This window comes from Arvicanthis niloticus, chromosome 19 (genome assembly GCF_011762505.2).
Source record: "Arvicanthis niloticus isolate mArvNil1 chromosome 19, mArvNil1.pat.X, whole genome shotgun sequence".
NCBI classification, from domain to species: domain Eukaryota; kingdom Metazoa; phylum Chordata; class Mammalia; order Rodentia; family Muridae; genus Arvicanthis; species Arvicanthis niloticus.
The window spans coordinates 52,943,305-52,957,018 of NC_047676.1; the positions used below are offsets into that span (position 1 = coordinate 52,943,305).

The 13,714-nt window shown below is 41.9% G+C and overlaps 1 protein-coding gene across 4 annotated transcripts in view; it reads left to right on the plus strand.

The window, feature by feature from the left end:
• Positions 1 to 13,714, plus strand: part of Ocln (occludin) — a 52,283-nt gene that overhangs the window by 2,759 nt on the left and 35,810 nt on the right. For 2 of the 4 annotated variants that reach the window (XM_034523676.2, XM_034523678.2), the window contains exons 2-3: positions 7,690 to 7,806; positions 8,911 to 9,586. The exons of 1 other annotated variant lie outside the window; for it this stretch is intronic. In XM_034523676.2, coding sequence (XP_034379567.1) covers positions 7,757 to 7,806; positions 8,911 to 9,586 — 726 coding nt within the window. In that variant the 5' untranslated portion in view covers positions 7,690 to 7,756. Of the gene's footprint in view, positions 1 to 6,003; positions 6,085 to 7,689; positions 7,807 to 8,910; positions 9,587 to 13,714 lie in introns of all 4 variants that reach the window. One more of the 4 variants, XM_076916292.1, reaches the window with a different exon arrangement.

Here is a 13,714-nt window from a genome sequence, read left to right on the forward strand (position 1 = left end):
CGATGGCTCAGTGGTTCTAGAGGACCTGGGTTCAATTCCCAGCAACTGTGTCCAGCAGCTCACAACTCCCTATAACTGTAAGGTAGCTTAGGGTAAAGCACTCACTAGTTGGCCCAATGACTTGATGAGCCCCACATGGAGGGAAAAGAATGCCAAGGATTGTCCTCTTCCTCACATACCATGAGACATGAGTGCAAATTAACACAAATAAAAATGTCCTCTTTGGAAGCTCAGTGACAGAGTACTTGATTAGCACACACAATGTCCTAGGATCAATCTTGGTGGGCGTGGGGGGGAGGGGCCATCCTACCTGGGTTTCTTCATTCTAGAGAGAATTTTTTTAAAAGAGATCTGTTTATTTTACTTTATGTGTCTGAATGTTTTGCCTATGTGCATATATGTAAGTGCACATCTATGCCCTTTATCGGATCACTGAAACCAGGGTTACTTATGGTTGTGAGCCACTATGTGGGTGCTGGGAATTGAACCCTGATCTTCTGCAAGAACATGATTTTAACCTTGGAGCCATCTCTCCAGTCCCTAGAGAGATATTCTTAATGTATGTTAGATTTTGTTGTTGTTGTTGTTTGTTTTTGAGACAAGATCTCTCTGTTTATGTAGCTCCAGTAGTCCTGGAACTTGCTATGAAGACCGGGCTGGTCTCTAACTTGCAGAGAGATCCACCTGCCTCTGGCTCCCAAGTGCTGGGATTAAAGGCTTAAAGGTGTATGCAACTATATTTAGCTTTAAACACACACACACACACACACACACACACGGCTAGAAATGCAAGGTTTTCTGTGTAACATGTTCTGTAAGGATCTGTCGGAGCTGCCTTTCCTTCTTTAGCTACTGACATAGCTGTGTGTTTCCAGCCCTGCTAATCTTTATGTTCTGCTGATGAAAGTGATCAGTGGGCCCCTTAGGCCAAACCCTAGAGGTCTTTTCACTCCTCATTTCCACCTTGGTTGGGCAAGTGCTGCTGGGCCCTACTCCAGCTGCTGCCAGTGAAGTCTTGTCCTAGACTTAGGGACCTTGAAGTACAGTCTCTTAAAATACTAAGTAACTTCTGCCTGGAGCAGGAGCTCAAATGATTATTTGTTATTCTTGGAGGGGGGTGGAGTCAGTGCCGAGGAGGGGAACCTTCCCAACTTGGAGATGAAAACTGACCCTGTGGTTTTGGGTGTTTTGTTTTGTTTTTGTTTTTAACCATTTCTAGGACTACAAAGACGTTCTTAAACTATTTCAGGGCTTTTTAGGGTAGTCTAAAAGGACATTAAAAGAAGGCAAGTTCTCCAGGTCAAGTTCTCCAGGACAAGCATTTCTTGTTTTGCAATTATTTTTTCTAAAGACATGTTTGTTTGTTTTGTTTTTGTTAAGATCCTGAACTGTCTTACTGTCTCTGGGATCTGTACCCAGGGTGGAACCTGCTGTACACATTCAGGGTTTTGTTTGTTTTGTTTTCTTTTTCAGTGTTAGGGATGGAATCCAAGGCCACTGAGCTACAGCTCAGTATTTATTTACAGCAGCCCTAGACATAAACGGTATTTCTGAGTGCTCTCTAAGATTTGGATACCCTTTGCTAAAATTCTTACCAAAGGAAATGTACTTTTTTGCAGGGATGGGGAATGCGCTCTAAGAACACCTAAGGCACGCCTGCAGAGCCGGATCCCCTTTATCCTGTATAATCATATGGACGTCTATGAATTAAGCAGCTCACTCATTCTTCCAGGTTCTCCCCACTAATCTTAGTCCCTCAGTTTTCAGAGAGCAGGTGGTGGCAAAACCTCTCTGCTTCAGCAACCGGTTTACTGTCTTTATTTTATTTTATTTTTTTATTTTTGATTCTGGGTTTTGAACTCAGGCCCTTATGACTGGCTGCCACTGAGCTGTGCATTTCTAAGTGACTCATTCACGGTTCCAAACACTTCAGCACCTGAGCACTTACCTTACTCACCTTCTGGGTAACCACTTCAGGTATGAATGCATTTGCTTCTTTTCTCTGCTTTATTTACCCCCGCCAAGGTTGGGGTCATTCCCCCTTTTGACAGAGACATTAAGTCATCAAAACCCAGAGAATGTGAGAAGGTGGATGAGCTAAACGGGTGGATGGAACCACCACGTTTCTTCAAACTCATTTTGATCTTGTAGAGAGAGACCTTGCTTGTTCTAGATGGGATTCCTTGCTTTTGGGTTATTAGTTATTCTTTCCAGTGTTTGGTCAGCTGCAAATCTGGATAACCTTGTCTGCAGTGACCACTAGAGACCTCACTCCAGATGAACATCAGTGCTCCATTCTTTGTGCTAATTAGATTCTGTTATTTGGCTTCTTGGGAATCTGCCCAATCCTTCAGTTGTCCTCCAGATTCCCTGGATTCCTTCTCTGTGTTCTTGCCTGGTAACCATCTTCAGAAGAGAAACGGCAGTGTGGCAGGAGCTGTTAAATCTGCTTTCTGAAATTGTTTTATAATTTAGAAGTCCCTGCTATGGGAGGAAACATGACAGCCAAACTCCACCTCTAGGAAACAACATTTAGAAAAGGGATTTTGTTTGAATTTATGATGACTAAAGCCTAAAACTCAATTAATCTGGCTTTTAATAACTGATTCTGAGCCTGGAATTAGGGGATAGTCAACATCAACAGCCTCCTCCTCCTCTTCTTTTTTCAGTCAGGGTCTCACTATGTAAATTTAGCTGTCCTAAAAATTATTCTGAACCAGGCAAACCTTAAACTCAGATTCTCCTGCCTCTGCCTCCTGAGTGCAGAGATTAAAGATGTGAGCCACCACACCTGGTCTGCCTGTTGTATTAAAAAAAAAAAAGATGTACTAACGTGTAGGTGTGTGCACCAAAATATGCTTACATACACCATGTGTGTGCAGGTCCCTGAAGAAGCCAGAGACTGTCAGATCCCTGCAACTAGAGTTGTTGGCACTTGCGTCTGGATGTGGGGACTGGGAAGCAAACTCCAGTCTTCTGTAAGAGCAGTAAGCACTGTAAATGGCTTAGCCATCCCTCCGGCCCCTTGCACTGTTTGTAGATACCATCTTAATGCTGAAGTCTGAGTTGGACTCAAACTCTAGGCTGTCCTTCTGCCTCAATCTCCATGTGTCAGGCCAGTGGAGAACTCATTGTGTGGCCCAGACCGGCCTTGACCTCACGGAAATCCTCCTGCTCAAGCCTGCCAAATGCTGGGCTTTGAGAGTTGCGTGCACCATGGTGACTGGCTTTGGGAATAGTCTTGAGTGACTGAGTTGTAGGTATGGAAGGTCTAAGATTCAGTTCAGTATTGTCACTGTTCGATGCTCAGTCTCAGAAATAAGGTCTTACATTCAATAACGTTTACAGTCTTTCCTTAATGTTCCTTTTCCAAACATCGTTTAGGAAGCCATCTTGATTTTGTCTCTCAAAGCCCCATTTGGTTTAAAATCGCTCATGTTTGTGCTTCAACATGAGATGAAGAAATTGAGTGTGCTAGTTCTGTGGCTGTGTACACGGATTTATGCCTTCACTGTGCATTGGTAATAAAAACCGAGTTTTTACTCCTGGTCCCACGCATCCAGAATAACAACTCTCGAGACTCAAAATATATTTACAAACACCTTGCCTGTAATCTTTGCTTGGTTTCCTGATTAGATCGTAACTTAATATCTGATTTATTCTAATCTAAGTTCTGCCGTGTGGTTGGTTATCTCTGCTCAGCTCCCATCTTTTGTTCTCCTCCTTGTTCCTGTGCTCTTCCCCGCCTCTCTCTAACATTCCATCTCCTTACTTGATGTCCCACCTTTTGTTTCCTGCTTATAGGCCAATCAGCATTTTATTGACAGGTGCTGCAACCTATAGTATATGAAAGATTTTTTTTCTCTAAACGGTAAAGTGGTTTAAAAAAAAAACAAATGACCACTAGGAAGTACCTTAGTTGTTTCCTGCCCTGTTGCCATATTGCAGTGTATCCCAAAAACCATGCGTCTTTTAAAAAAAAAAAATGCTGAGATGTGGTGAAGCATGTCTTTAATCCCAGCACTCAGGAGGCAGAGTTTCAGGCCAGCCTGGATGACAGAATGAATTGGCCAGTGCTACACAGAGAAATCCTGTCTCAAAAACCAACCAACCAAACAAAACCCACAAAATGAGAAGTTCTCTTTGCTTGGTGTTTGTGTTGGTATTACCTGGATTTTTATTTTTGAGATTTTATCTAATATACAGAGTTTCATTCTAGGATTTGGAATCAACTCTTTAGTGATGTGGAAGAGAATTGCTATGTAGTTTATGCATCATGTTGTAAAAGCCTAAACGGACTTAATGGAGTAGTGTAGAATTGGACAGACTTTATTTGAAAGTGAAAACAAATTTTGCTTTAATATACTCAGAACATGGACCTTCCTCAAGTGTCTCTTGGAGGTGACACTTTGTTAGATTGTCCTGCTAGTTTTTCATTACCTTCAACCTGAAAGCACACGAGGTTTTGCAGGCAGTATCCAGGTCCAATCTGATTCATGTAAATGTTCAGCAAATATTTGCACACCTACCTTGTGCCAGGTGCTGTTTTAATCAGTGAACAACATGCAGAAACTCCTGTTCACATGGAGTTCACCTAGTGGATCTAAAGTTCTCTTCCTCGATAATCAATTACTACTATTGTCTGGAAAGAACTTCCTATAGCTGGCATATACCGTCTGAGGGGCAGGAAGTGCTCAAAGCTGTAAGACTGAACGTATGTTCATTTGTTTGTTCACTTGCTAATTCATCCATTCCTTTGTTCCTTCCTTCTTTCTTTTATCTTCTGTACACACATGTGTGTACACTACAGCATATGTTTGGAGGCCTGAGGACAACTTGCAGGCATTGTTTCCCTCTTTTCTACATGTAGGTCCTGGGGATTGAACTCAGTTCCTCATCCTTGGTGGCAAGTCCCTTTACCTGCTGAGCCATGTCATTGGCCCTTTCTTGGCTATTCTAACACTGGATTTTCTGGAATAAACTCCACCTTTTAGTTCTCACTGGTTAGTATTTTTCCAGAAGATCTTTTGGGTGCCATGGAGTCACCTTGGATGGAGGCAGCTCATGTTCAGAGTCAATGCTTTGTAGACATTAACACCAGTTGTCCACTGCAAGAAAGCTAGTATATGAAATGAAATTCACTTAAAACCTCTGAGAGTGGAGAGGACAGGAGATGTGGATCAGGTTACATCTCAGTGACTCACTAGCTTTGAGCATGTTACTTCCTGTGTCTTTCTGGTCCTTTTTGGGTTTGTAAAGTAGATAAGGAAGGTGAGTTTGAGTCTGAACTGGAATTTTGTGGAGTAGCTGGCACATGAGTGCTCTTGCCTCTCCTCAGCCTATACTATATACTAATATACTGTATACTATGCACTATACAGCAAAGCCCCTGACGCTCCTGGGGGCCCTCTTTTGCCTGTCTTCTTGGTCCTTACTCAATCACACTTCCACTGCTGAGAATCAGACTGGTTTCCTGTTTTTCACTGGAGTGAGAGGAGAAACTCTTACCAGATGTTCAAAGCCCTTTGTACTCTCATGATAAGTCTTTATTTTAATAGGTTATCATGTCCATATATGGCTTCCTCTCTGGCCCATAAATGAGCCCCAACCCCGTGCATATCAGCACTTAACCAGCCTGGATGCCCATCCTTCCTTCCAAGGCGCTGCTACCTAATGCTCTTTGTCTTCATGGCTTGCCGACTTATCCCTTGCCACTCTTGGTCACGTAGTTGCTAGTGTGTGTGTGTGTGTGTGTGTGTGTGTGTGTGTGTGTGTAACATACTTCCACAGGCTCCTCTGTGCAGCGGTCTCTTTAATAAGTATGTGTTGACTGAGTGAAATTGCCTTTTAGGTATTCAGAGAATTCTAGAGCAGAAATACTCTGCTTTTCTCTCAGGAAAGAACCCTTGATACGTATTTCATGTTTTTCTTCTCTCTCTCTCTCTCTCTCTCTCTCTCTCTCTCTCTCTTTTTTTTTTTTTTTTTTTTTTTTTTTTTTTGTAGAATTGGAAAACCGGACAAGAGAATGAGATGGATTGCAATCACACCATCCACATCTACAGATTGTAATCACTTTTAATAAAGGTATATGTTTAAATTAGAGTATGCAGCCGGGCAGCGGTGGCACACACCTTTAATCCCAGCACTTGGGAAGCAGAGGCAGGTGGATTTGTATGAGTTCGAGGCCAGCCTGGTCTACAGAGTGAGTTCCAGGACAGCCAGGGCTACACAGAGAAACCCTGTCTCGAACCACCCACCCCCCCAAAAAAAAAAAAAAAAAAGAAAGAAAGAAAAAAAAAATTAGAGTATGCTTTAGTTAACTCTGAAGGACTGACAGGTGCTAGACACTGTTGTGTCTGTAGTCTCAAGTGTATTCTCATTGTACCTGAGCATTCAAAGGTAATAGGAAATTGTTTCTTCTTCTTTTAGTTCTGGGGATTGAATCCAGGACCCCGGACATTCTAGGCACGTGCTCCACTACGGAGCTACAGTCGTCAGCTTTTTGCTTTGTTTTTGAGAAAGGTCTTACTGTGTTGCCCAGGTTGGTCTCCAGTTTGAGATCCTTTTGCCCCAGCTTCCTGAGGAGCTGGGATTTCTGGAATTTGTCATTGTAGCTGGCATTGAAATGATTGTTTTCTGTTTTTTGTTTCTTTATTTTAAAATTTTAAGGGGCTGGAGAGATAGATGGCTCAGTAGTTAAAAGCACTGGCTGCTCTTTCAGAGGACCCAGATTCAGTCTCCAGCACCCAAAAGGCCAGACTCACGACTGTCTGTAACTCCAGTTCCACGGGATCTGACACCTTCATATTGACATGCGCATGCACACATATACACACATTCAAGCAAAACCACCATTGAACATAAAATAAAAATAAATCATTAATCTGTATTGTCTCTCCCTCCCCCCATGATACTGGCTCATGTCTTTAATTCCAGCACTGGGGAAACAGATGCAGATGGATCTATGAAGTCAAGGCCAGCCTGGTCTACAAAGCCAGGGCTACATAGAGAAACCCTGTCTCAAACCAAAAACAACAAGAAAATAAACAAATGGATAACTAAATAAAAGTATTTTAAAAGTTGTTTAAAAATGTAAACATCTGTGTGTGTACACATGCATGTGTGTTTGTGTGTGTGTGTGTGTATCATGGCACACACATGAAGTTGAGAGAACATCTAGTAGGAGTTGGTTCTCTTCCCAGTCTCTATATTCCAGGGATTGAACTCAGGTCATCAGACTTGGTGGCAGACTCCCTCCCTACTGTGCCATTTCACTGACCCCAAATAGTTATTTTATGAATAAATCCTTCCCTCTCTCTCTTTTTTCTTTTTGAGACAAGATCTCATGCTAACCCCGAATTTATTTTGTTTTCTTTGTGTGTTTTTGTTCTTAGTATTGGCTATTCATTCATTCATTCATTCATTCATTCATTCATTCTGTGTTATAAAAGGATGTGAGGTTGTCATTACTGTAACTCAGAGTTACACATTGAAAGATACCTGTGTGCCAGGGCCATACAGACTGCAGCACTGGTCCCATGAGAAATGCCAGATTTTTTGTGCATGAGGAATTGACTGGTTGTTACATGGTGGTGGAGTGAGCGGGCGCTTGGAGACTGGGGTCTTACATTTGTCTGCTGTGAACTCCTCTGGCCTCAGGAATTCCAATGTCCCACTTTTGTTGCTTAGGTCTGCTTATCTTGGGAGCCTCGAAGTCTTGCTCATCATAGAGATCACGTGACCAGTGACATCAGCCATGTCTGTGAGGCCTTTTGAAAGTCCACCTCCTTACAGACCTGATGAATTGTAAGTAAATAATGATTCCTTTTCTCTTATATATTTTGGTTGTAGGCCTAGTGTTTAATGGTGGAGCCATCTCTCCAGGCCTCTCTTTTGTCTTTTCTAATGGGGTCTGTTGCATGTAAAAGCAACTTCCATTCATTAAGTATTTGTTTTTAAAAATTAAGCCGGGGGGCAAGGCTGATGCCTATCAGAACCCTAGACCCTTCCCCAGTTCTGAACCCCACCCTCACCCCCCACCACCACTACCTAGCATTTATGGCTTGGGACATGGCTCAGTTAGTAGAGTTATTTGCCTAGCATGCATGAAGCTGCCCCCCCTGGTTTGATCTCTAGTACCACATAAGCCAGGCATGGTGAAACATGCCTTAATCCCAGCATTTGGGAGGCAGAGGCAGGAGAATCAGAAGGTCAGCTATATAATGAGATTGAAGCCAGCCAGTGCCACATGAGACCCTCTCTCAAAATAGTAACAAGACGAACAAACAAAACCCTCTAAATCCAGTATGGTGGTACTTTTTTTTCCTCCTTTTCTAACTTTTGCCTCCTCACTACCAAGCACAATGCCCACATAGGTCAGCCTGGCACCTCCAGCAGTCAGCCTTCAAGAGTAAGGCGGCTAGGAATTGTATAGGACCCTGAATAGGCTGGTGACGTGGGCATTGTGTTTACATGCACTTAGCTTGTGCCACAAGGGAAAAAGTGTTTGATACGTTGTTCTAAAGCCCTCTGAGTCCCATCCACATGCACGGTGGTTGCTCCCAGTGCTGGGAATGGAACTCAGAAACCTTGTGTTTGTCAGACAATACTCTGTCATTGAGTTAGTATCACCAGCCCCAATATCTGACATTTTACATATTTCCAGACGATCCTTACACAGGGCAAATTTTGGAGGTCCTTTGCCCTTAAATGTATTGGAACAGTCACAGTCAAATACGTTTCCCAGAGCAGCAGTGTCTGCATCAGCTGGAAACTTGATCCACTTTTGACTTGTTCTCCTACGGAATCAGCAACCCCTTTACTGTACAGCAGGTTTAAAATAGTTTCACCTACAAGGCTAATTTTATTCCAGACAGTTTTTAACTTCAGGTCTCTTTATGTCCCTTTCAGCAAACCCAATCATTATGCACCAAGCAATGACATGTATGGTGGAGAAATGCACGTTCGGCCGATGCTCTCTCAGCCTGCGTACTCCTTTTACCCAGAAGATGAAATTCTTCACTTCTACAAGTGGACGTCACCTCCAGGAGTGATTCGGATCCTGTCCATGCTCATTATTGTGATGTGCATTGCCATATTTGCCTGTGTGGCTTCCACACTTGCTTGGGACAGAGGCTATGGAACGGGCCTCTTTGGAGGGAGCCTAAACTTCCCTTATGGAAGTGGCTTCGGCTATGGAGGTGGCTATGGAGGCTATGGTTATGGCTATGGTTATGGCTATGGAGGGTATACAGACCCAAGAGCAGCAAAAGGTTTCCTGTTGGCCATGGCAGCTTTTTGCTTCATTGCTTCCTTGGTAATATTTGTTACCAGTGTTATAAGATCTGGAATGTCCAGAACGAGAAGATATTACTTGATTGTGATCATAGTCAGTGCTATCCTGGGCATAATGGTGTTCATTGCTACGATCGTGTACATAATGGGAGTCAACCCAACTGCCCAGGCTTCTGGATCTATGTACGGGTCACAGATATATACCATCTGCAGCCAGTTTTATACTCCGGGAGGCACTGGTCTCTACTTGGATCAATATTTGTATCACTACTGTGTGGTGGATCCCCAGGAGGTATGAGGAGTTTTTTGTTCTCCCCACACCCAATCTCCTCTCCATAAGATTAGAGACACTCGACTAGAACAGTCAGTATGGGAACATTATAAAAAATATGTCAAAGCCCTACTTTAAATTATGCCAAAATGTTGGGGAGGGACTGGATGTCATTATCAAGCCATGATTAACATTCCATATATTAATACCTATCTAAAGGATATCTTGGTGATTTGTTGTGTAACATTGCTACAGTGGTGGAACGTCTTTACTGTCTCTCCCAAGAAACTTCTGTGTCCATTAGTAGTTGCTCATGTTTTTGTAACCCGCTCTGGGCAGCCACAATTTACAATTTATGTTTGCCTGTTCTCTGGCATTTCATAGATTTTTTTTTTTTTTTTTAAGATATGGTCTCTTATGGTTGGCTTCTTTCACTTAGCATAATTTTAAAAAGGGTTTACATGTGTTTTCATCGTGTGCTAAGTCCTTTATTTCTTTTTATTGATGAATGATTTAAGAATACATGTCACATTTTACTGACCCATCAGTTTGTGGACATTAAGGGTGCTTCCACTTATTCTCTTACTTCTGTTATTATGATTTTTGATGTACAAGTGTTTGCATGGCTCTGAGCATCTCTTGAGTTGTGAGTAGTTGATGAGCCGCGTGGTGACTCTCTAGAAATGTGTGAGGGTCTAATCTTTCTGTTCCTGTCTAGAGCCTGTGACTGTCAGTCTGTCTGATTCTGGTCATGCTAATGGCTATGAAGTGTTCCTTTATTTTAGGTGGCTTTTTCTGTGTTTTCTTTTTTTTTTCTTTTTTCTTTTTCTTTTTTTAATTAGATATTTTATTTACACTTCAGATGGCATCCCCTATCCCCATTCCCCCCCACCCCCCTTAGGAAACCCCTATCCCATGCCCCCTTTTCCTTTTTGCATTTATACATTTTTTTAAAAAAATTGTTAATCATGGGCTTTATAAGTTTGGAATTGTTCAATCAGAGGTGTAACCCACTGACCGACCTAGATATAACAACTATCTTTGACTGGTGGAGATACTTGAACATCTGGCTCCCTGTCTCCCCCCTCTTTCTCTCTTTTATCACCTAGCTTCTCCTTTCCTTCTTCTTCTCCTCTTCTTACTCCTTTTCTTCTTCTCAGTACTCCTCCTACCTTAGCTCCTCCTACACATCACCCTTCCTGTTAAAATGAAACTTTTCTCTCAAAATACAATTAGAGCATAATTATGCCAATTTGTACCAGTGAGGTACAGGATAGTCCTAATACCCAGTCCATCCTTTTGTTGACTAACCAGCTCCTCTGTCATCTATTCTAACTAAAACATGTACTTCTGAACCTGGCTTTAGGATGGATGTCAGCTGACGACCATCCACTCAAATCTTTTCTCTTAAGGTCAATAGCTATATGTTTTCAACCCCATCAGAAATCCAGAATGACTGAGTTAACTATAATTGTGGGAAGTACAAATCATAGTTTCTAAAACTTAGCCAATTTATAGAGACCTCTGAACACCTGGACACTCGCTCTACTTCAAAACGTTGGAGCATCTGATCTTCTGCCTTCTGGCCCAGGATCTTCTGACAGACCTTAGTGCTGCAGAATTATTAAGGGCTGATTACTCTGTCTAGGCAGATATAATCTTGTTTTCTTTTCTTTTTTTCTTTTTTCCTTTCTTTTTTTGTTTTTTTGTTTTTTTGTTTTTTTTTTTGTTTTGTTTTTTGAGACAAGGTTTCTCTGTATAGCCTTGGCTGTCCTGGAACTCACTCAGTAGACCAGGCTGGCCTTGAACTCAGAAATCCGCCTGCCTCTGCCTCCCAAGTGCTGGGATTAAAGGCGTGCGCCACCATCGCCCGGCTAATCTTGTTTTCAAAGTAGGATTTTCTATGTATCCCAGGCCGTCCTTGAACTCACAGCAATCCTGCCTTAGCATCCAGAGTACCTGAATTGCAGGCCTGCTACTTGGCCGTACTTGTGCTTTGATTGGTTTTTCCTTGACAGCCAATGGTACTGAGCCTACTTTAATGTATGTGTTGGACATCTGTCATCATTGGATATTCAGAATTTTACTTTTCAAATTGGCCTGTTTTAAATCTTTATGATATACACACAAGTCCGTATGAATGATTAGCCCATATTAATTTTGCTAGCTCTCTTTTTAACTTGTTTTTTTAAAAACATATTCTTTACACAGAACTTTAGTTTTGATAGACTCTCATTTGTTTTTTCTTTTGATGTTTTTTTGCTTTTGATGTCTTATCAAAGAAAGTAAGTGTTCTCTATAAAAGTTGCTTTTTCTTTTTAATTATTTCATTGTCTTTGGAGTCAGGGTCTTATTGTATAGCCCACATTGGCCTGAAAATTGAGAACCTACTATAGCATCGACCTTTTGAGCGATGTAACTATAGGCACATGAACTGCCTTCCCTGCTCCACTTAATTTTCTCCATGCCAGTGTCCAGAATGAGTTGACTGTATGGAAGATGGATATAGCTCATTGGTGGAAAGCTTGCTTATCACATATGAGGCCCTGAGTTAGAAATATTCGGGGTTGGATATGGTTCAGTGGGTAGAGTGGGTGCTCAATCCATGAGGACTTGAGTGGATCCCCAGAACCCATGAAAAAAACCCAAGCATGGTGGGTGTGCACATGTAACCCCAGTGTGGATGAGACAGAGATAGGCAGCTCCTAGGGGTTCCCTGGCCAACCAATCTAGCTGAAATGACAAGCTCTAGGTCCACTGAGAGACTATTTCTCCAAAAAAAAAAAAAAAAAAAAAAAAGAAGAGTGATAGAGAAGACAGCTGCTGACCTTTGACCTCCTCCCATAGATAGGCACACACGTGTATAGGCAAGCATACCCATGTGCACACACATGGAACTGCACTCATGTACAAACACACACACACACACACACACACACACACACACACACACACACAGACAGGTCATAAACATGAACATTTGTTTTTTTTAGTGTCATTTGATCCCATTAATCTATGTTTCTGTCCTTATACCTATACTATACTCTCTTATTTTAGCATTATGGTAAGTTTTGATATTGTGATGTATGGATTCTCTAACTTGGATCAAAATTATTTTGACTAGATTATTTCTTGCATTTCCATATGGTTTTTAGTATTATCCTTTAGGATAACCTTGTGCATGGTAGGATGAGTTTTAGTTTTTGCACGTCCTCTTGCTAGGACTTTGAAGAGTCGCCCCAAATCTGTAGATTGGTTTTGGGGAATCTTGTCATCTTTGCAATTGTAAATCTTCCAGTCAATGAACAGAGAGCCTCTTCCTGTTTTCTTCAATGGATTTGGTAGTTTCCAGAGAGTTAGTACCTTTTTGTCCAGGTGATTCCTCATGCTGCAGGAGTAAAACCTGACCTTAGGAAACTGTGATTCATCTTAATTATGTTAAACCACAAATACTGCTGCTGGTTTTTTTTTTTTTTTTTTTTTTTTTTTTTTCCTCCTCTTGACTCAGGAATTCCCATTCTTTTTCCTGAATGAGTCACTCTTTTGGGTTAGACTTTCTCCACTGACTGCCTTCCTTTATTTTGAAGATGGAGTGTTTTGCTTGCTGGTGTAGGTTTTCAGAGTGCCTGCTGCTACTGTTCAGACCTGTCTGTGGTGGGCACTGAGAAGTGGCAGAATTTGTGTGTCTAAACTCACTACATGCCCGTCTGTCTTAATCCGCTGGCTACTTGAAACCTATATATTTTGAGAAAGGATGTCACTGTGAGGTAGAAAGCAGGAAGGGGAGCTCCTGCCCCCCACTGTGTAACCAGCACTGGCCTCCAATTCAAGTGCCCAGGCCAGTGTGCCACCTAATGCATCTGCCTGACAATAAGTGAGCCATCAAGGGGAGGAGGCTTCATTGTTACAAGGCATTGTAACAAAGGCATTGAAAATAGATGGACTTGCTAGATCAGAGGAATCATTCATCCATTTGCTCTAATTTATAAGTTGGTTAGATTCATATCTTTATCATTTATGTTAAGATAGATTCCCCTATGGCACCAAAACTTAACAGTGTAAAAAGAATTGCCAGGGATGTGTCATGGGCAGGGTTGTAGGTACGATTTAGTATCTAAAACTACTTCTGAAAATAGCAGTTTTTAAACT